General features: G+C 45.9%; 3 protein-coding genes and 1 long non-coding RNA gene across 24 annotated transcripts in view; 1 reads left to right on the forward strand and 3 right to left on the reverse strand.

Moving 5' to 3' along the window:
- CCDC3 (coiled-coil domain containing 3) overlaps positions 1–10,884 on the reverse strand; it is a 260,010-nt gene extending 249,126 nt beyond the window's left edge. For 3 of the 11 annotated variants that reach the window (XM_063607253.1, XM_063607259.1, XM_063607255.1), the window contains exon 1: positions 9,781–10,364. Coding sequence is in view for 1 of the 11 variants with exons in the window: in XM_008953152.4 (XP_008951400.2) it covers positions 9,781–9,858; positions 10,747–10,754 (86 nt within the window). In the remaining 10 variants the exon portion in view is untranslated. Of the gene's footprint in view, positions 1–4,460; positions 4,515–9,780; positions 10,365–10,422; positions 10,558–10,746 lie in introns of those variants that run through there. The other 8 variants (XM_063607252.1, XM_063607258.1, XM_063607254.1 and 5 more) reach the window with 6 other exon arrangements.
- Positions 7,458–9,767, reverse strand: LOC134731087 (uncharacterized). The gene is made up of 2 exons (XR_010113154.1): positions 9,462–9,767; positions 7,458–8,344 (listed from the first exon to the last, which is right to left on the reverse strand). It is a non-coding gene; the product is annotated as an uncharacterized LOC134731087 (long non-coding RNA).
- Positions 10,885–10,991: 107 nt separating the features above from the next.
- OPTN (optineurin) overlaps positions 10,992–22,528 on the forward strand; it is a 36,788-nt gene continuing 25,251 nt past the window's right edge. The window contains exons 1-5 of one of the 11 annotated variants that reach the window (XM_055092414.1): positions 11,662–12,239; positions 13,031–13,143; positions 19,403–19,554; positions 20,373–20,549; positions 21,541–21,743. In XM_055092414.1, coding sequence (XP_054948389.1) covers positions 20,384–20,549; positions 21,541–21,743 — 369 coding nt within the window. In that variant the 5' untranslated portion in view covers positions 11,662–12,239; positions 13,031–13,143; positions 19,403–19,554; positions 20,373–20,383. Of the gene's footprint in view, positions 11,557–11,661; positions 12,240–13,030; positions 13,144–19,402; positions 19,555–20,372; positions 20,550–21,446; positions 21,744–22,528 lie in introns of those variants that run through there. The other 10 variants (XM_055092412.1, XM_034929952.3, XM_003827821.7 and 7 more) reach the window with 10 other exon arrangements.
- Positions 15,690–16,066, reverse strand: LOC117974507 (small nuclear ribonucleoprotein G-like). Its single transcript, XM_063607261.1, has one exon. The coding sequence runs from the start codon at positions 16,010–16,012 to the stop codon at positions 15,824–15,826; it is 189 nt and encodes a 62-aa protein (XP_063463331.1). The 5' UTR covers positions 16,013–16,066; the 3' UTR covers positions 15,690–15,823.

Raw genomic sequence — 22,528 nt, forward strand, 5'->3', positions numbered from 1 at the left:
GGAGACAAGATGGAAAGGAGGAAAGCATTTTTAAAAAATTAACTGAATATTAGCTGGGTGCAGTGGCTCACGCCTGTAATCCCAGCACTTCGGGAGGCCAAGGCAGGAGGATCACCTGAGGTCAGGAGTTCGAGACCAGCCTGGCCAATATAGTGAAACCTACTAAAAATACCAAAATTAGTCAGGTATGGTGGCGGGCACCTGTAGCTACTCAGGAGGGTGAGGCAGGAGAATCACTTGAACCCGAGAGGCAAAGGTTGTAGTGAGCTAAGATCGTGCCACTGCACTCCAGCCTGGGTGACAGAGTGAGACTGTCTCAAAAAAAAAAAAAAAAAGAAAAGAAGAAAGAAATATTAACTGGATATTGAGATATATGTAGAACAGGTCTACGACAAATTCCCTCCTCAAATTCTCCAGGTTCTGATTCAGATCCAAAAACTACACAGCGGACCATATAAAATACATCTTAGAACTTACAGATAGTGGCCGACTCTTTAGAAAGAGTCGTCTTAAAGTAGTAACTTTATTTGTTTAACACTTATTTATGAATATTTATAAATGAACACATGAATATTTGTAAGTGAACACTTATTTATGAATATTTGTAAGTGAACATTTATTTATAAGTTTAACACTTATTACGAATTCTTTATATGAATCATATAAAGAATGCAAGTAAACAACTTAGTACTATTGTTATATTCTTTGAAGTTGCTGGGACTATTGTCCCATCACTTGATTAGAGTCTTCAATTCTCAAACTTGCTTTTCTGTCCCCATTCCTCGGGGTACTCTGGCCCCGGACACCTTCAATGCCCTCTCCTTCCTGATACTTTTCCTCACTTGACTTCGGGGACATTGCTCTCTCCTAGTTACGCTTTCTCTTATCTGGATGCTCCTTCTTCTCTCCTCTCCAACTTTTTATTTTCTTTGAGCACCCCCCTTAAATTGGAGGAATTCCCTAGAATTCAGCCATTTTTTTTAAATTTAAATTTAAATTTTTTTATTTCCAGAGGTTATTGGGGAGCAGGTGGTGTTTGGTTACAGGGATAAGTTTTTTACTGGTGGTTTGTGAGATTTTGGTGCACCCATCACCCGAGCAGTGGACACTGCACCCAATTTGTAGCCTTTTATCCCTCACCCCCCTCCCACCCTTTCTCCGTGAGTTCCCAAAGTCCATTGTGTCATTCTTACGCCATTGCATCCTCACTGCTGTGAGTGAGAACATACGATGTTTGGTTTTCCATGCCTGAGTTACTTCACTTAGAATAATAGTCTCCAATCTCATCCAGGTTGCTGCAAATACCATTAATTCATTCCTTCTTATGGCTCAGTAGTATTCCGTTAGATATATAGATATATAGATATATCACTGTTTCTTTCCTTTTTTGTGTGTCAGAGTCTCGTTCTGTCACCAGGCTGGAGTGCGGTGGTGCGATCTCAGCTCACTGCAATCTCCACCACCTAGGATCAAGCAAGTCCCCTGCCTCAGCCTCCCAAGTAGCTAGGACTACAGGTGTGTGCCACCATGCCCGGCTAATTTATTTTGTATTTTAGGAGAGACGGGGTTTCACCATGTTGGCCAGATTGTCTTGATCTCCTGACCTCGTTATCCACCTGCCTTGGCCTCCCAAAGTGCTAGGATTACAGGTTTGAGCCACCGCACCCGGCCATACCATTTCTTTATCCACTCATTGATTGATGGGCATTTGGGTTGGTTCCACAATTGCAAATTGTGCTAGAATTCAGCCCTTTTAGAGGAGGTCTCTGAGAAGGACTAAGTCCATATTTCCAAGCTTAATCTCTATCCTGAGGTTCAGGCCCATTTTTCCAAATAGGTGTGGACCTCTTCATTCACCTATCCCACAAGTAATGCAAGTTACTCAGAACTAATCTCCTTCCCCCAGGGCAGCTGCCTGTCCTGGGTTTCTCATCTGCTAGGGTCTAAATGTTTGTGTCCTCCCAAAATCCATAGATTGAAATCCTCACCCGCAGGTGAGGGTATTAGGAGGTGTTATTAGTCAGGGTTCTCTAGAGGGACAGAAGTAAAAGGACAGATGCATATACTGAAGGGAGTTTATTAAGGAGAATTGACTCACACGATCACAGGGTGAAGTCCCACGACAGGCTGTCTGGAAGCTGAGGAGCAAGGAAGCCAGTAGTGGCTCAGTCCAAGTCCCAAAGCCTCAAAAGTAGGGAAGCTGACAGTGCAGCCTTCAGTCTGTGGCCAAAAGCCTGAGAGCCCCCAGCAAACCACTGCAGTAAGTCCTAGAGTTCAAGGGCCGAAGAACTTGGAGTCTGATGTTCAAGGGCAGGAAGCATCCAGCACAGGAGAAAGATGAAGGCTGGAAGACTCAGCAAGTCTGCCCTTCCACCTTCTTCTGCCTGCTTTTTCTAGCCTCACTGGCAACCAGCTGGATGGTGCCCACCCAGATTGAGGGTGGGCCTGCCTCTCCCAGTCCACTGAAGCAAATCTTAATATCCTCTGGCAACCCACTCACAGACATATCCAGAAACAATATTTTGCATCCTTCAATCTGATCAAGTTGACACTCAATATTAGCCATCACAGGAGGTGAAGCCTTTTGGGGGGTGATTAGGTCATGAGAGGAGAGCCCTCACAAATGAGATTAGTGCCCTCATGAAAGAGACCCCAGAGAGCTGCATCGCCCCTTCCACCACGTGAGGACACTGCAAGATGATGTCTATGAACCAGGAGGCAGGCCCTCACCAGACACTGCCCGTGCCTTGATCTTGGACTTTCCAGCCTCCAGAACTGTGAGAAATCAATTTCTATTTATAAGCCACTCTGTTTATGGTATTTTGTTATAACAGCCAGGATGGACAAAAACACCGTCTCAGCTAATACTGCTACCCTCCATTCAGTCGCCCAACACAGAAAAGTTCGCCTTCAACAACTCCCTTCATCTCCTCAGCTACATCTCATCATCCTAAAGTTCTCTCCCCTCCATCTGCATAAAAGCTTCCAAGCGTAACCCCTTTTAAATAACAGAGTCAAATACATAACCTTTTTTGTAGCCATGATGGAAGTTCCCTAAGTGTCTGATTTGAAGCTTACTGAGAAAAGCCCAATCCAAAAAAAAAAAAAAAAAAATTCCTCCTTGCTGGCAGATCCCTGAAATCCCTTTGGCAGACAAGGTTTTTATTGCAGAATTAGAAATAATCCTAAATGCCAGAGGCTCTGGAAAGATGCCACCTGAAATTGAAAGGACACCAAAGTGTCAATGTTGTGTCATACAGCCTTGCAGTGAAAAGGGCTGATGGTGGGAGGAGGGGGGAGGGTGGCAGATAAGAGCAAAGAAGAAAGAGTGCAGGGTGCAGATAGCTGCAGCAAAGGTGGTGGAGGGGGGCACACTGTGAACATACAAAGAAAGTTCGCTTGAGCCAACCAAGCCAGAATCAACTAAAATATACTTTTGTGCTGAAGGTGAATTAAACAATTCGTGAGTATGGGAACCAAGGTAGACAGGAAATCATTTTATAAAAAGATTCACAGAGACTCTTCTCTTGTTTCTACAATAAATAGAATGGAGCCACTTCCCAGAATTATAATAAGACACAGTGAATGGGAAAGTTCTAAATTTATGTAAGATCAGCTTTTGAAGTCTCTGAAATCGTTGCGATGGGAAGTACTGCCTAAGTGCTTCCAAGTTTACTAACAGATCTTCCTCTAGGAGTTTTCACAGCCAACCCTTCAAAACTTGGCCACCTTTGCCGTAATAGTCCATGAATATCCAATTGTCTCTGCAAGAAGTCTGTTATGACTGGGATTTCTTTCTGCCTCCCTTGGGTCACATCAAATTAACTTGGTAAGAATTGCTTTCTGTAAAGCTAACCCACATTGGAGTAACCCCCATGTGACCTAAGGCATCTTCTCCCCTGGCTCCCAATAGATTCAGAAAAAGGAATGGATGAGGTCAGGAATAACACAGGGGTGACCAGTTGCAAAATTTAAAGATATAGCAGCTGGAGAAGTGAACCATAGGCCTTAGGAAAGAAAGAAGCAAAATGTTGCTAGCATCCAGCTGTGCAGATCTGATGACATCAGCCGCCCAGAAATCTGTGTTACTGCTCCAGAAGACAATGCAATGTGCCTAAAAATTTAATGACTGTCTCCTGGCCTATAACAGGGAAGCAGGAACTCTGCCCGCAAAGCCGAAAAGGGTCAAGGCAACCTGGTGAGAGAAATGTTGACTTTTTGTGGGTATAAAAGGCACAGACAATCTAGCTAAGGCAGGTGTATTGTGATCTAGTGGAAAGTCCTGTATGAACCCCTCACCTTTTTTTTTTTTTTTCAAAAACAAAGGAGTTACTGACTTTTCAAACCGCAAAATCATTTATGACAATTTAACCAGCTGTATTAGTCTGTTTTCATGCTGCTGATAAAGATATACCTGATACTGGGTGATTTATAAAGAAAAAGAGGTTTAATGGACTCACAGTTCCATGTGGCTGGGGAGGCCTCACAATCATAGCGGAAGGCGAAAGGCACATCTTACATGGCAGCAGGCAAGAGAGAGAATGAGAACCAAGTGAAAGGGGTTTCCCCTTATAAAACCATCACATCTCTTGAGACTTATTCACTACCATGAGAACAGTATGGAGGAAAACACCCCCATGATTCAATTATCTCCCACCAGGTCCCTCCCACAACACACGGGAATTATGGAAGCTACAATTCAAGATGAGATTTGGGTGGGGACACAGCCAAACCATATCACCAGCCAAGCATTAAGTCAGCCTCTACAGAAGGAAGAGGCTTAAATTCAAATTAATTTGGCATCTACTGAAATTGGATACCAAATATAAGAAATGAAAAACAAATTCTAATTTTTTTCAAGCCGGAGAGAAGCTAAGAGGTTATCTGTCTTAGCCCCTGACTTCCCTCACTGATGAAGAGGTCAAGGCCTAGGGGTGAGTTCTCAGGTAGGGCCCAGGTAGCCTGATACCCAGGTCTCTGTGTCCTCCCTCACTCCACCATGCACTTTTTCAGAGAAGTGAGACACCTTAGTTTGGAAAAAAAATAAGTGAGATGGAAAAAAGACAAATCACTTGTACTTTCCTACTACTGATCAATTATTTAATCCAAAGAAGTTAAAACTATGTCTAAAATTAGACAGCCAGGCCATTTTTCACTCCTCAGGCATGCAAAGAAGATAATGATAGTATTTTTCAGACCATCACGAGGAACTGTGGTGCATTACAGTGATTATTTTCCCAAATCACCAGCTCTGGCTAATTAATACTTAAACAGAAAATTTTGCTAAAGGAACTCATGACAGTTTTGTAGCAAAACAAGGAAGCAAAGACTTAACATTTCATCTGTGCTGTGCTTTGATTTGGTACAAAAGGCGGCAGGGATTAGACAGGTTCTAATGGGACAGGCATAGGAAGTAATTAATAAGCAGCATTCTTATCTATTATTTACAGAGGGCCAACCATAACCTAAGGGGTAAATACCTGGCTCTTTCCCAGTGAGTTTACTTTTCAAGATGATGATGATGATGATGATGATGATGATACTCACCCAGGCTGGAGTGCAATAGCACGATCTCGGCTCACTGCAACCTCCACATCCCAGGTTCAAGAGATTCTCCTACCTCAGCCTCTAGTAGCTGGGACTATAGGCGTGTGCCACCATGCCCAGCTAATTTTTGTTTTTTTAGTAGAGATGGGGTTTCACCATGTTGACCAGGATGGTCTTGATTTCTTGACCTCATGACCCGCCCACCTCAGCCACCCAAAGTGCTGGAATTACAGGTGTGAGCCACGGCACCCGGCCTATTTCAAGATTTTTAAACATGAGGCAGGCCCGGCACAGAGAGTTATGTCTGTAATTCCAGCACTTTGGGAGGCCGAGGTGGAAGGATCACTTGAGGTCATGAGTTCAAGACCAGCCTGGGCAACATGGTGAAACCCTATGTCTACAAAAAATACAAAAATTAGCCAGGCATGGTGGTGCATGCCTATAGTCCCAGCTACTTGGCAGGCTGAGGTGGGAGAATTGCTTGAGCCCAGGAGTTCGAGGCTGCAGTGAGCCACGACTATGCCACTGCACTCCAGCCTGGGTGACAGAGCAAGATGCTCTGTCAAACAAACAAAAAACATGGGAGGAAGGAGAGGAAGGAGGAGCTTAGCACAGCACACACACCGTGAACAGGCTTGTCTCAAAGCAGAGCCATGGTCCCTGGGACTCTGGGTACTTGGCTGAGGCTGTAGGTTGGACCCTAATCCCAGAGCCTCATTCTGATGGAGGCTTCAACCATACACCTTGCTTCTCATACAGGGAGTTGCTTTCATGCTGGATTTCAGGGAAAGGAAAGCAACCTATTAGAGGCATAGACACACACCTGTTTGAGTGTCTGTTTTCAGTTCTTTGGAGTGTACACCTAGAAGTGGAATTGCTGGGTCATATCATAACTCTCTGTTTAACTTTCCAAGGAACTCATCCTCGGAATATTTGGAACCAGTGATGAACTGAATCAAACTAAAGCTGAGACAAGCCCAGACCAAGGTCAACCACAGGGCAGATGATTCATGCAGCGACCACACCAGTGGCCTCACAGGAGCAGAGGCACACCCTTTGCTGCAGCAGTCCCCAACATTTTTGACACCAGGAACTGGTTTCATGGAAGACAATTTTTCCATGGATGGTGGTGGGTGGGGGGGTGGTTTTGGGATGAAATGGGTCCACCTCAGATCATCAGGCATTAGATTCTCATAAGGAGCACGCAACCTAGATCCCTTGTATGTGCTGTTGACAATAGGGTTCGCGCTCCTATGAAAATCTAATGCAGCTGCTGATCTGACAAGAGGCGGAGCTTAGGCCATAATGCTCACCCACCCGTTGCTCACCTCCTGCTGTTCAGTCTAGTTCCTAAGAGGCCACAGACCAGTACTGGTTCACCACCCGGGGTTTGGGGACCCCTGCTTTATTGAACATAATTATTAGGTCGTGTTCTTTCTGGTGGTGTTTGTACAGCTCTATTGAGGTATAATCCACATGCCATAAAATTCACCCCATTTGTAAATGTATGATTCATGGCTTTCAATTACACTTAAAAAGTTGTAAAACCATCATTACAATTCAGATTTAGTATATTTCCATCATCCCCCCAAAATCCCCTCGAGTTCCTTTGCAGTTCAAAGCCACCCCCAATTTCAGGCAACTACTGGTCTTTTTCTATTTTCCTTTTCTATTTTCCTTTTCTGGACATTTAATGTATATGGAGTCATAGCATATGTAGTCTTTGGCATCTGGGGTAGCAAGTATGAATATTAGTCTACCAGCTCAGATGCACATAAAAATATTACATATCTTTTCTTTTCTTTTCCTTCCTTCCTTCCTTCCCTCCTTCCTCTCTCTCCTTCCTTCCTTCCTTCCTTCCTTCCCTCCTTCTTACCTTTCTTCCTTCTCTCTCTCTCTCTCTCTCTCTCTTTCTTTTTGGACAGAGTCTCACTCTATGGCCCAGGCTGGAGTGCAGTGGCACCATCTTGGCTCAATGCAACCTCTGACTCCCAGGCTCAAGCAATTCTCCTGCCTCAGCCTCTCAAGTAGCTGAGATTACAGGCACACACCACTACTGCCTGGCTAATTTTTATATTTTTAGTAGAGATAGGGTTTCACCATGTTAGCCAGGCTGGTCTTGAACTCCTGACCTCAAACGATCCTCCCAAAGTGCTGGGATTACAGGCGTGAGCCACCGCCCTGGGCCTCTTTACTTTCTTTAAACCCAGTTCTGCAGGGGTGTAGGGAAACCTATTTTCGGGCACCACTGGGGTCTGGAGAGGGGAGATCTCCTTCCCTACGGCCATGCAAAACTCCAGGAGGGCTTTTGGTACCCATTGAAGTAAGGGCCATTTATTTTTCAGCCCAGCAACCTTGCCACTGATACCCTCATTATCAAATGGTTCTTCTAGGGAACAGTCTCTGCTGTTTCCAATGACAAGCCTGGGCAGCAGAATCTGCGGGAGGTTCCTGAAGTCCAGTAGGTGCATCCCAAGAGCTTGCTGTCTGTCTAGGTGCTGCAGGGACTGAGGCTTGAGTCCTTGACGCTCATAAGACCACCATCCCACTCCTCCTCCCAATCTGGGGGCGGGGGAGTCACTCCTCCCTCCAACTGTTGTGAAAGCCTCCACCCCACCCAGCTCTGGGTCCTCTTCCTCCAGGACATCTGGGGTAGATCATGGATGTATTGAGATCAGGCTTTCTCAAAAGACAAGAAGAAAGGCTGTACTTCTAAGAGCTGTTGCCAGGAGTCCAGCCAACGCTCCTGAAGGTAGGAAGCCCAAAGGGACTCGTTGCTAACTCCAAACAGAGGAGACTGGGGTGGAAAGGGAACACAAGGAACATCAAACACAGATTAGGATCTCACTAAAAACCTTCCCACACTGCTCTACATTTACCCACCACAAAACCACATCAACAAATCAGCTAAGAGCATGCTATTATTTCAGTTTTTTTGCTGCATTTAGATTCCATCTACCCATGGAAGTGTGCAGGAGGATGGAGTCACCAAACGGGATGATCCAGGCTAAGAAACAGAACCGGCTCTAACACAAGCAACAGCAGCAAACACCATGCGCCAGGCATTCTTCTAGGTGTTGAAGACGTATTTCCTCTTTAATCCTCTCAGCATCCTTAGGTGAGGGCTGTGGGTCCAGAGGCCTTATCTAAAATTTTTGGGTGGCTGGGCACCGTGGCTCACACGTGTAATCCCAGCACTTTGGAAGGCCGAGGCGGGTGGATCACCCGAGGTCAGGAGTTCAATACCAGGCTGGTCAACATGGCGAAACCTCATCAATACTAAAAATGCAAAAATTAGCTTGGTGTGGTGGCACACGCCTGTAATCCCAGCCACTTGGGAGGCTGAGGCAGGAGAATCACTCAAACCCAGGAGGTGGAGGTTGCAGTGAGCTGAGATTATGCCACTGCACTCCAGCCTGGGCAACAGAGTGAGACTCCACCTCAAAAAATAAAATAAAACCTTTGGGGCAAGCTCTGCTTTAGAGTCCAGAATTCTGGGGATTTTCAAAAGGCTATTCAATAAATGGGATTTATATCACATAACACCCTGACACTGTCTGACGCAGTTCTCCTATCAACTATTCGATTTTCCTTCACAAAACAAATTTAAAAATCACATCAAGGGATCTAAATAAAGACTGTAAATAGCTTTCCATCAGTTGGGTCTGGTCAGAAAAGAGGTTTGGTCCTTAGAACTTTCTGGATTTGGGAGTGTACTATACTCCCCATTTTACAGATAAAGGGAATGAGGAAGGGTAAGATGAAGTAACTTGGTCAAGGTCCTACAGCTAAGAAGTGGTTGTGGGGGGAGTGTGTGTGCAGTGCTTCAGGGCACCCCCCCACCCCGACCCCACCACTGAGAGCAAGGAATCAGGAGAAAACAACTTTGACTGCTTTCTGTACCAGAAACTCACCTCGAGCCTCCCACACCAAAGCCATGGGCAGCTTGTGGGTGACCTTCTTCTCCTGGCTCTGAGCTTCACTGATGCTCATTTTAATTCACTTTCATAGGGTTGTTTTGTTCTCGTTTTTGTTTTTGTTTGAGACAAAGTCTCCCTCTCACCCAAGCTGGAGTGCAGTGGTGCAATCATAGCTCATTGCAGCCTCTCCCTCCTGGGCTCAAGCGATCCTCCTGCCTTGACCTCCCAAAGTGCTGGGATTACAGGTGTGAGCCACCGTGCCCCACCTATAGGGTTTTAAACAGTAAAAGGAGCCTAGTGAAGTACGACTTACCGCAGGCACCCCTTACAGGCCCCGGAGGGACCCTCTTCTGCCGATCCCAGGGTACAGCTGTGACACCGTCTTTTCTGCCTGGATTATCCCAGTAGATAAACAAAAATTAGAGATCGTCATTCCGTTTCTCTCTGTATATATTTTTCCAAGCCCTTTTCATGAATGATCAGTTATTTCCTGCACTGATTTTTTTTTTTTTTTTTTTGAGACAGAGTCTCACTCTGTCACCCAGGCTGGAGTGCAGTGGCATGATCTCGGCTCGCTGCAAGCTCTGTCTCCCGGGTTCAAGCGATTCTTCTGCCTTAGCCTCCCGAGTAGCTGGGACTACAGGAGAGTACCATCATGCCCGGCTAATTTTTGTATTTTTAGTAGAGACAGGCTTTCACCATATTGGCCAGGCTGGTCTCGAACTTCTGACCTTGCGATCTGCCTGCCTTGGCCTCCCAAAGTGCTGGGATTACAGGCCTGAGCCACCGCGCCTGGCCCTCCTGCACTAATATAAAAAGAATTTTTTAAAATTCTCTATTTCTCCCCACTCCCATCCCCAGGCTCACTCCTTATAAAGCAGCCTCTAGCCTCATCTGCCCCTCCTACACCACACCAATTCGAGGGCCCGGAATTGGGTCTGGGGCAGTCGCTGACTTGCTTGCTTCTCTGCCCTGCTCTTGGGGTTAGCCTCAGGGGCAGGGTTGAGAGTCAGGCTTGGCCAGGCAGCAGGAGGTCCAGACAGCGAAGCAGAATCCTTCGGAGATACCAGGAGAGGGCGCATCTGCCTTTTTCCTGTTTCAGATTAGGTTTTGTTGTTGTTGTTGTTTTGTTTTGTTTTCTCTCCCTCTCTCCCTTCCTCCCTCTCTCCCTCTCTCCGTCCCTCCCTCTCTCTCACTCCCCCTCCCTCCTTCCCTCCCTCCCATCCCTGCAGCGCTACCCGGGTACTCTGGATGCACACAGGGCGGCTCTCGCTCCTACCTTGTCATCCTGCTGTCTAATCCGGGGGCAGCTTCCCTCCTCCACACCAGCAGAGGCTATTCTTCAGCAACAAGAATAGCCGAGCCTATTCGTCCGCAACAAGAGCCCAAGAAGCATCCTGCAGGCTTTCTGCTTTTTGAGTGTATTTTAAAGCAAAAACGAGTGGAAAGCTATGTATGCTCAGTTAACTATGTCTAGATGTTAACCTTTTTTCAAAAAACACAGATGGAGGCCTCCCTCCGAGGATGCCTGGCATTCTCCTCTTTCTGTGGGCGGCAGCGACCCCCTGCGGCTCCAGCCTCCACTACGGGATCTGCGGGAAGACACGGGGAAGACGAACTCCGCACACTGCATTTGATTAATGATTTATTTTGATTAACGCCGTCACAGTGACGCCTTAGAGCAGTCCCTGTTCACCCGGGTCCCAGCCTCGACCCCGCACGGACCGCGAGGGTGGGTAGCTGGGGGCGGACGCAGGAAAGAGGAGGGGCGGGGCCTTGGTCGGGTGGGGTATGGAATGGGCAGGGTGGGGGGGATGGGCGGGGTATGGGATGGGCGGGGCCTGGGGGCGGGGCCCGGGAAATTCCCCGGCGCGGGCAGGGAGCGGCTGGCTGTCAGCTGAGCTGCGCTGGGCGGGGTCGCGAGGCCGCGCATCAGCCCCAGGCACCCCAGTCCCCGCTGCCCCCTCCGCCGCCGCCGCCGCCCGCCGGCAGGTTCCCTGGTCAGCCTCCCATCCCGGTCGGGAGTTCTCTCCAGGCGGCACGATGCCGAGGAAACAGTGACCCTGAGCGAAGCCAAGCCGGGCGGCAGGTGAGCCAGGGCAGGGGGCTGCAGGGGTGGGCGAGGGGGCGGCGGCTCCTTCCCGGCGGGCGCTTCCGCGGCCTGAAAACGGTTCCCGCCGCCCTGCCCCGCGGCCCGGAGCCTGTCGGGGTGAGGGTGGCGAGGGGTGGGGCGGCCCTCCCGCGAGACGGCTGCCCTGGGAGGATCCCCAAGCCTCGGCGGGTCCTGACCTGGTGGGAAAGGGTGGGTAGTGAACACAGGGTGGGCCCAAGAAGGGTCCAGGGCCGGCCTCGTGGCCGCAGGTAACCCCTCTGCAAGTCACCCGGAGACTTGGAGGTGACGTCCTCCCGCAGGCTGGGAAGGATTCCGCAGCCAGTTCCTCGCCATAAGGAGGTGGTTACAGACACGCCTGTGGGAGACATGGGACCACTACCCGAGCTGAATGAGGTGCCCAGGGTCGGTGGGAATCCACATGGACTGCTGTGTCTAGGAGAGTGTGTACACTCTATATAGAGAGAATATTTGATGAGGCCGAGAACCCCAAAGGAATTGTTTTTGCCATCGAAATGCGTAAGCTACAGGAAGTAAACATCGCTCAAAGAAAATGAAACCCAGGTTCCGACCTGGCCTCCACCAGCAGGAAAACTGTTGTATGGAAATGTACGCCAAGGAACTGTTTGTAAGGATGAAATGGAAAATGAAAGCATAGAAAAGTAAGGCAATGTGAGGACCTCAGAAGCCTTTGGATCTGGTTAGCAAGGTGCAGGCTGTGTGAACAGAAGAACCCACCTTGCTCTTTTGACCCAGAGAGAGAAGAGTTAGTGGGGCCAGGCTGCCTCCCAGGACAGGCCCAGTTTTGGGGCGGGGGCTGGAGAGGTCCCAGGGCAGACCCCAAGGCCAGGGATTGCCCTGGAGTGGACAAGGCGAGTTTAAATGTGACCTGTAGAGAGAGGACGATCATTGATTTAAGTCCTGGCATAATTCATCTGTTTTTCCACTGGGCCAATTTTAGGCGTTCTTTATATATTACGTACAACACAATAAAAGTAACAGCTTCTTTTTTAATAAACTAACCTTTAGGTTGTATATTATGCTAGGAATATAACTAACCTAACCTCCACCCCCCCACCCCCCCCCCCCACCCCCGGAAAACCAAACTTTATTCTCGAGGGCAACTGGACACTGTATTATGTCCTGCCGAACCCCCGCCCTTACTTAGGTACAGGCGCATAAGTATTCTGGCCATGAAATACACCTTCTGTTTTATAGAGATTTGGCATATTTGATATATGTTCTTTGGAATTTATGAAATAGAAAACCCAAAGGAAAAAGAAAAAAATTAAACTTTTTAAAAAAAAAATTTCATTTAGAAAGAAAAAATTATTTTAAAAGTTTTTGTTATTTCCACTTTGACATGTGTATGAGGAGTATTAGAATCTGTGTTATGAAGTGATACCCAGATGGCTTTGCAGTGACAGAAAACACTTCTAATTTTTCAAATAAGTTAGAAAAGAGGATTTTGAGAATCTGGAAGTGAATGCCGTGGAACTGTGGAGAAACTCCTAACAATACTGGCATGCTGAGTTTGTCACCTACACAGCAGAAAGCATTTTACAGGTATTAGACTTAAAAATACCTCGTTATGCTATATTTTCATTTCATTTCAACCAACATTTACTGCAAGCCTACTATGTGCCAGTCTCTAGTAAGAATAACATGGAGAGAAAATAGACGGGCAGACGATAGCAGTAATTTCAGAATGGGCGGAGGAGGTGGAAATGCAGAGTGTTCTTGGGTGCTCGGAGTAGGGAACAGTTCATATGACACAGGACATCATATTTAAGCTGGACATTGATCTGTCCAGTGGAAGTTTGCCAGGACACAAGGGGAGCCAGACATTTCGGGCAGAGGGCAGAAGAGAGGCAAGGATGCAGAGACAGAAGAATGCAGGGAACCGTGAGCTCTTTAACGTGCCTTGGGTACGAGTGTTTTGGTGGCAGGAGGTGACTCTGGTGGGTCAGTTGGGCCTGGGCCCTGAAAGGCCACGTTTTTCTTGTTAAGAAACTGAAAGTCTGTCTTGTACGGGAAGGATGGACTCAGGGGAATGACCTCATATTGCAAAAGAAACCATGAGGGCAAGAGGACTGAAATTGACAGGGCTGAAAGCCAGTCATTTAGGAGGCTGTTAAAATGTATTCAACAGATATTTACTGAGTCCTGCCTTCTATGTGGCAAGTAATGTTCTCAGTCCTGGGGATACAGCAGTGGACAAAATAGGCAGAACCCCTGTCCTTTGTGGAGGTCAACGTGGCTGTGGTACAGACAAGATAAGGGCCTGAACTAAGCCTGTGGGGATGGAGAGGAGGCAGTGGATTTTAGAAACACTTAGAAGGGCCAGGTGTGGTGGCTCATGCCTGTAATCCCAGCACTTTGGGAGGCCGAGGTGGGTGGATCACTTGAGATCAGGAGTTCAAGACCAGCCTGGCCAATGTGGCGAAACCCTGTCTCTACTAAAAATACAAAAATTAGCCGGGAATGGTGGCATGCGCCTGTAATCCCAGCTACTTGGGAGGCTGAGGTGGGAGAATTGCTTGAACCTGGGAGGCGGAGGTTGCAGTGAGCCAAGATTTTGCCACGGCACTCTAGCCTGGGCGACAGAGTGAGACTGAGTCTTAATTTAAAAAAAAAAAGAAAAAATAAACATTTAGGAGGTAGAGGTGATGGCATTTGGTGACCCATTAGACTTGGGGAAAAGGGGGCTGGGAAGAATCAAGCCTTACTCCCAGGTTCCTGCCTTGGGGAGCTAGGTTAAAGCTGCTGCCATTTTCTGTATATTACTAAAATACGAAGTCACAATATCCCTTCTAGTGTGTAATGACGAGGCTGCTTTTACCCCATTAGTAGGATGCATACTCTAAGTTCTTTTTCCAAGGTGGGAAGGGTTTAGTCAATGCAATGTTAGAATCTTACCCCCTTTGTGAACCCAAACTCTTCATAGCATTTGCCAGTAGCCAACTCTTGTCTCTGGTCAAAAAGCAAGTTTTCACTGTTTAAAACTCATTTATCCCATGTAGGGATTGAACCTATGAATACTTCATTAGCAAATTTGAAGACTTGGCCATACCAGGGCAAGGGCCTAACCTTATACCGTGTGCAGTGTCCACTGGGGGGAAGTCAGTGTAAGGCAGGTACCATTTGCCACATTACGACTTTCTGACCACTAGAGCCATCCCACAGTGGAACAGACAGTGCCTGCTAAGGTCACTGCACTCGTGCTCTGTCATTGAAATACTCAAGCCTGCTCTATAGGATCATGTGCCATCAAAACCAGACAAGACATTCTTGCATTGAATATATTGGTCTGGATCATTTCTAAGGCCAACTCAGCAATCAGATGTATGCTCGTGTTTACAAGGTCAGGTCATTACTAGAATTACTTGATCTCTGGAATTTAAATGTATATACACACACATGCACACACACACACACACACACACACAATCAGGAATTGAGATAGCAGATCTGGGAATAAAATCTAGGGGACTTGCTTTTGGCCATCCACCTACTAGGCAGTCCTCAGTCTTCCTCATTGGTGGAATCTTGACAAATCCTGTGCTCAATTAATTCATCCTTCCATCATTAAATATCACTTTTGCCTAGAAATAACATACTTCACATCTAGGTCAGTTGATTATGGGAAACTCTGTTATTAGATAGAATCTTAGAATAAATGGCTTAGTTCCAATTTCTGTAACCTTCGAAGACATGTGCAAGGATATGTAATGTATCTCTGTCTTTCCTCATTTGAATGTAGCTCAAGGTGATTTTAAAAACAGAGAATGAAGCTTTCTGTAACTGGCATTCTACCGATAGATATTTCATATGTGCACTGCACAGTGATAGCTCATAGTGATGTCCTAAGATAACCTAAGAATTATGAAGTGCCCTTTGAGTCATCCAAAATCAGTTAAATTAGTTTTTTTTTTTCTTTTTTTTCTTTTTTTGTGAGACAGGGTCTCACTCTGTCACCCAGGCTGGAGTGCAGTAGCATGATCTTAGCTCACTGCAACCTCTGCCTCCCAGGTTCAAGCGATTCTCATGCCTCAGCTCCCGAGTAGCTGGGACTACAGGCATGCACCACTACACCCAGCTACTTTTGTTTTTTTTACTATTACAAAAGTTTATTTAACAAAAAGTCTAATATGAAAATGTACATGACCTAACTTTTACATCACAGTAAAACAGGCCCTATGGAGACAGGATATGGGTTTCTCTGCTGAACAGCCATTTTTTATACTCATTCCAAGGCTTCTAACATGATGATACTGTTTCCTCGTATTACCACCATTCCAGTATTGTTCTGTTGCCCACTAGTCGCCATCTCCACACATTCATCTATCACAAGATTCATAAAGGGATCAAGTCCCTGCAATATTCCTTGGACATGTCTGCCACCATTTAATTTCAATGATAACTTCTTGTCCATAAATCCCCTCTAGCCATCTGGTTAGAACATGATGCTATTCGAGATGTTCAACAAAAGGTGGCATTCGAGATCTTCAAGGAACGAAGAAGGGACAGCATGGGGGTGACCAGGGGCCCGACCGCAGGACCGGGAGGCGAGTCGGCCAGAAAGAGGTGCAGTGGCTGCTGGTGGTAACTACGCCGACGTGCGAGCTCTGCTACTAATTTATGTATTTTTAGTAGAGATGGGATTTCACCATGTTGGCTGGGCTGATCTCAAACTCCTGGCTTCAAATGATCTGCCCACTTTGGCTTCCCAAAGTGCTGGGATTACAGGCATAAGCCACTGCACCCGGCATCAATTAAATTACTTTTAGTAAAATTTTGGTATTAAGTATTTACATGCTTATATTTACCATTTATGCTAACTTCTAATGTTTGATGACATTTGAATTACAAAATATTTTTTCTAACAATACACAATATCACAGAATTTGCTGTCATTAGGACAGGTATAGCTATTCATGAGAGTGACTGGCCTGCCCGTGATACTTGGTGTATATGCATTGAAGGGTGGGGTTTAGATTGTGGTCTTTCTAGAAACTAAAGAATATTTTTCACAGAGTTGTTGAGCTGAAAGCAACAACATAAGGATTGTCATTTGCTGGATGAGTCAATAAATACCACTAGAGGTCACGTGACTTCCCAAGGCCACACATCTGGCTAATGGTACAAATGTTTTTTTCTGTGGCCTCCCTTAGCACGACCCCACTTTTTTCCTCGTATGCTTATAAAATCCGGGCAATGTGAGAAGTCAGAAACACTGATGTAACAACTAGAACCAGTTTTAACTTTATTATGGTGGTATCTGTAGGCTTGGTGGAGGTATAAAAGGTCATGGAGGGGCCCGGCACCGTGGCTCAAGCCTGTAATTCCAGCACTTTGGGAGGCCGAGACGGGTGGATCACCTGAGGTCACGAGTTCAAGACCAGACTGGCCAACTTGGCAAAACCCTGTCTCTACTAAAAATACAAAAATTAGCCGGGTGTGGTAGCACATGCCTGTGATCCCAGCTACTTGGGAGGCTGAGGCAGGAGAATCACTTGAATCTGAAAGGCAGAGGTTGCAGTGAACTGAGATTGTGCCACTGTACTCCAGCCTGGGCGACAAAGTGAGACTCTGTCTGAAAAAAAAAAAAGTTCATTGAGGAAAAAAATCTTAACAGTTTTCAAAGAAACGTCTCTCTCTTTTCTTCCCTCTCTTCTCCCCTCCCCTTCCTTTCATTTTCAGAAAAAAAGGAGAAATTTGTGCATAGAATAAGATGAAACCAAACACATTTCTAAAAATCTGCTTAGATCCTTTCTTTAAAAAAATCTGTTGAATATTTTCATGGCCTTTGCAAAATATAGTATAATCACTGAATACCTAAGAAAAATTAACTGTTGGCAAGTAAATGATACAGATGACAAGGATTTTCTCTTTTAGGTCTATTACCTAGAATTTTAATATTCCTCTGCAAATTAGGTAGGAACACTGTTACTCAGTAAAACCCTATTTTAATGAGATGATTCTGGGTACAAAAAAATGAATTTTACAGAAAATTAGAAACTGATGGTCTATTCAGATTATTTTTGTGAGAAGAAGAGCAGTCTGTTCTAGTCACCTAATGCTAAGCTATGGAACACTTCTACATTATACCTGTTTTCTAAGTGAATTTGGGTGTGTGACACATAGATACAAAAGGTTCAAAAATGAATCCTATGGTTTATCAGTGTTTTCCGCTTCATAAGATTGCCATCACCCTCATTACATGACTACATGAGAATGCCCCTCTTGGTACTAGCTCTTGTAGGAAGAAGTGGCACAGGCTGTCCTGTCACAGGGTAGGTAGGTAGCTCTGTCTCTGATTACCTACAAGTTCCTCACACCAAAAGGAGGTTACCAGGTATTGCTTCCAGAAGATCTACAGAAAGCCCAAGGTATTGCCTCCTGTGGCCAAGGACGCAACACCACAGTGGTGCATTTTGTTTTATTTTAATTGATGGCTATTAAATGCACACATAGATATTATGACACAGTTACATGTCAGAAACAGGCAGTGCTCTTATCTCTATCTTCCAGGGACTGATATCATGTGTAATGGATTCTCCACAACTCAGGGTTCACACAGGCTCCATAGTCATGAGTGGCTGATGGATCTCATTGAGACCAGTGCCTTTCCCCCGTTAGAAATGGGATGCTCGCTTCCAAGTTCTCTCTTCACCCCTTTTGTGCATGCGTGGCTTTCTGCCTGATCACAGTTGTATAGTGTACATTGGTGCTTAATACCTATTTATTGGATAGATGGATTTTACATTATTTTCTAAGGTCCAGGAGCAGTGGCTTATGCCTGTAATCCCAGCACTTTTGGAGGCCGAGGCCAGCAGATCACCTGAAGTCAGGAGTTCGAGACTGGCCTGGCTAACATGATGAAACCCCGTCTCTACTAAAAATACAAAAATTGGCCAGGCATGGTGGCTAATGCCTATAGTCCCAGCTACTTGGGAGGCTGAGGCAGGAGAATCACTTGAACCCAGGAGGTGGAGGTTGCAGTGAGCCGAGATCGCTCCACTGCACTCCAGCCTGGGCAACAGAGAGAGACTCTCAAAAAACAAAAACAGTCTTTTTTTTTTTTTTTTTTCTGAGACTCTGTCGCCCATGCTGGAGTGCAGTGGCACGATCTCGGCTCACTGCAAGCTCTGCCTCCTGGGTTCACGCCATTCTCCTGCCTCAGCCTCCGGAGTAGCTGGGACTACAGGCGCCTGCCACCATGCTCGGCTAATTTTTTGTATTTTTTTAATTAGAGACAGGGTTTCACCGTGTTAGCCAGGATGGTCTCGATCTCCTGACCTCGTAATCCGCCCACCTCAGCCTCCCAAAGTGCTGGGATTAGAGGCGTGAGCCACCGCGCCCGGCTCAAAAACAATCTTCTAACAGTAAACATCCTGGAAGTAATAATATGCTTTTTCAGGCATCTCTCTGGACTTTGGCCACTCTTGACCTTTGTGGAATGCGTGTGTGGGCCATGTGTACACAGCGTCAGCGGGGAGGAGCTGCCTTTGCTATGTATTGCTTTATAATCTATCCCCATCAGCTCTTGAAGAAAATACATCATTTTCACCAAGTGTGAAGGTGGAAATTTGTGCTGAAACATGTTTGCCTGGGTGGTTGGTAACACAGAAGCAGAGTGGGGATTTACTCATTTGTCTTGCATTTCTATGTCCACATGGATGCCTCTACAAAACAAAATGATATGTGTAAAAAAATTTCAGACCATGCAATACCTAAAGATATCTTAGTCTTTTCAGTATGCATTGAAAAATAGACTATTAAAGCCTAAGTACTCAGTAGTATAACTTTGTTGTTTTACAAGGTGTGGCTTTGATAGCTGGTGGTGCCACTTCCTGGCCTTGGATGAGCTGTACGCCTCTGTAAACCCAACTTCCTCACCTTTGAAACAGCTGCCTGGTTCAGCGTTAATGAAGATTAGTCAGTGACAGGCCTGGTGTGCTGAGTCCGCACATAGTAAGCATTCAAAGAATGTTAATTCTCCCTTTCTTCTTAACCAAAAACACAATAAACTAAATATAGTTTTTAAAACAGCTTTTTTGAGATATAATTCACTTATCATGCAATTTACTTGAAATAAGGAGATTTGAATTTGAAGATTTGCATGGGAAATTTTTTTCATGATACTTTGCCCATGTCTACATATATCCTGATCATCATGATGTCATACCCTCGTCTCCTTCCCCCATTTCCCAAATCCTTATTGTACCCTTTTTTTTGTTTGTTTGTTTGAGACGGAGTCTCGCTCTGTTGCCCAGGCTGGAGTGCAGTGGTGCGATCTTGGCTCACTGCAAGCTCTGCCTCCCGGGTTCACGCCATTCTCCTGCCTCAGCCTCCCGAATAGCTGGGACTACAAGCGCCCAACACCAAGCCCGGCTAATTTTTTGTATTTTTAGTAGAGACGGGGTTTCACTGTGTTAGCCAGGATGGTCTCAATCTCCTGACCTCATGATCTGCCCGCCTCAGCCTCCCAAAGTACTGGGATTACAGGCATGAGCCACCACGCCCGGCCCTCATTGTACCCTTTTATACACCCATACACACACACGCACACACACACATGCACACATGCGCACACACACACACACTTTTCCGAAGCTACATATACCTTTTTTGTTTAAAAGGAAGAATCAAAAATGTCCAAAATGTAACTGGAGAGAAAGTGGGCAACTTTTGGAGTAAGTATTAGCAATCGCCAATGGGTTTGTGGGACTCCCGGGGACCCCTTGTGGGGTGGGGGACAGCTCTATTTTCAACAGGTGACTTTTCCACAGGAACTTCTGCAATGTCCCATCAACCTCTCAGCTGCCTCACTGAAAAGGAGGACAGCCCCAGTGAAAGCACAGGAAATGGACCCCCCCACCTGGCCCACCCAAACCTGGACACGTTCACCCCGGAGGAGCTGCTGCAGCAGATGAAAGAGCTCCTGACCGAGAACCACCAGCTGAAAGGTGAGCAGGGCTGGCCCCTGCGTGCCCCATTCATCCTGGGCCTGCAAGAAATGCCATCCCTTTGCACTAAGGCTTGGTGGTGAGCTCCCTTCTCCCCGTTTCCATAGGTGGTAGCTGGTGGGGAAGCACAGGATTTAGCATTTGGCAAGGCTAAATCTGTTCTGATTTTTACTTTTGGAAACAGGTAAAAGTAAAAACTGTGTGTATCTCAAGGAAGTAGCATAATGATATTTAGCCCATTCAAAAGGAAAAAGAGGCTGGGCGTGGTGGCTCATGCCTGTCATTCCATCACTTTGGGAGGCCAAGGCAGAAGGATTGCTTGAGTACGGGAGTTCAAGACCAGCCTGGGCAAGATGGCAAGACCTGATCTCTACAAAAAAATTAAAAAAAAAAAAAAAAAGCTGGGCGTGGTGGTGCACGCCTCTGGTCCTAGCTACTGGGGAGGCTGAGGTTGGAGGATTGCTTGAGCCCGGGAAGTTGGAGCTGCAGTGAGCCATGATCGTGCCACTGCACTTTAGCCTGGATGACAGAGACCCTGACTCAAAAAAAAAAAAAAAAAAAAAAAAAAAGGAAAAAGGAAGAAAGGCTGCTATGGTTCCAGAGTTAGTCCTATATATTACCTTATTAAGAGAAAGCATCCTGGTATCTCAAGCCATGGCTTTGGGCAGGACCAGTATTTGAATCTAGGAGTAGTAAGAACTTCCTTAGCTCCTAGTAACCATAGATATTTAGATATTTGTGCTGTAGTGGCGGTACCCAAATCCACTTTATTTTCTTGGGATTTTTAAGGACTAGAAATGATGTTCATCCCGCTAGTCTTTTCTGTAAGCAAAAACCACTTCGTCTTTTTGCTGCTGACCCTTGGGCCAAGGCTAAGCATGGCATCTTTCGATTCAGAGCCATGTGGTCAAGTGGACTAGAGGGAAATTTGGTTCATCAGATCAAGTCCACTTTCCTGGTGTGTGACTCCATCACTCTGAACCTCCTGCAGAAGCCATGAAGCTAAATAATCAAGCCATGAAAGGGAGATTTGAGGAGCTTTCGGCCTGGACAGAGAAACAGAAGGAAGAACGCCAGTTTTTTGAGATACAGAGCAAAGAAGCGAAAGAGCGTCTAATGGCCTTGAGTCATGAGAATGAGAAATTGAAGGAAGAGCTTGGAAAACTAAAAGGGAAATCAGAAAGGTCATCTGAGGTGAGCAGACCGATCCATTGTGATGTTTTTTTTTTTTTCCCTTGACATTTGCAGTGGAATCTTACGTGTCTAGACTCCTAGATCAAAACCTTTCATGGTTCAGTCTGGATTGGTGTTTTGCCTGGTCTTGGAAGAAGTGCTTTTGCTGAAAAGATTTTGCCCTATTAAGGGTCATGGATAATCTCTTTTAGAAGAAAGAAATTTGCAAAGCTTTGACCATACTGATTGTAGGCAAAAGAACAGTAAGGTTATAAATCATTGTATTGTATTCATTATAGATGGTGCAGATGGGCCTCTGCCTAGAACCAACAATTGTTTTTAGTTTCTGTCTTTGATATAAAAAATATGTTTAAAAAACCCATTACTCAGAATTTTTACTTGTTGGCCTTGTCTGTTCTCTCAGTCTAAAATGGAGATTATTCACTTTACATTTTCCTTTTTAAAAATGCTTTGGAAAATGTCATGTTGTGGTAGGAGGCTATCGCATTGCCACAGATGAAAAGAGAAAGAGACACATTTTTCTTAACCCAAAGAACCTGGAAAAATGTGCTCATATCTGGGAGTGGATGTCAAAGATGTTAGTAATGACACAACCCAGAACACGTTTGAAATCCCCACTGGGCGTGGTTTGTTAAGGAGTCCTCTGCTGTCCATGCCAAGTGTGGGGAGAATGGGTGTGGGTGGGCTTTGATGGGAGGAAAAGGGCAGGAGGTTGGGTGGTGGGAACGTTTTTTCCTTCCTTTCTGGAATTTTAGACACAGCTTATGAGTCCACTGTTGCCAAAG

The sequence above is a fragment of the Pan paniscus genome, chromosome 8, assembly GCF_029289425.2.
Source record: "Pan paniscus chromosome 8, NHGRI_mPanPan1-v2.0_pri, whole genome shotgun sequence".
NCBI lineage: Eukaryota > Metazoa > Chordata > Mammalia > Primates > Hominidae > Pan > Pan paniscus.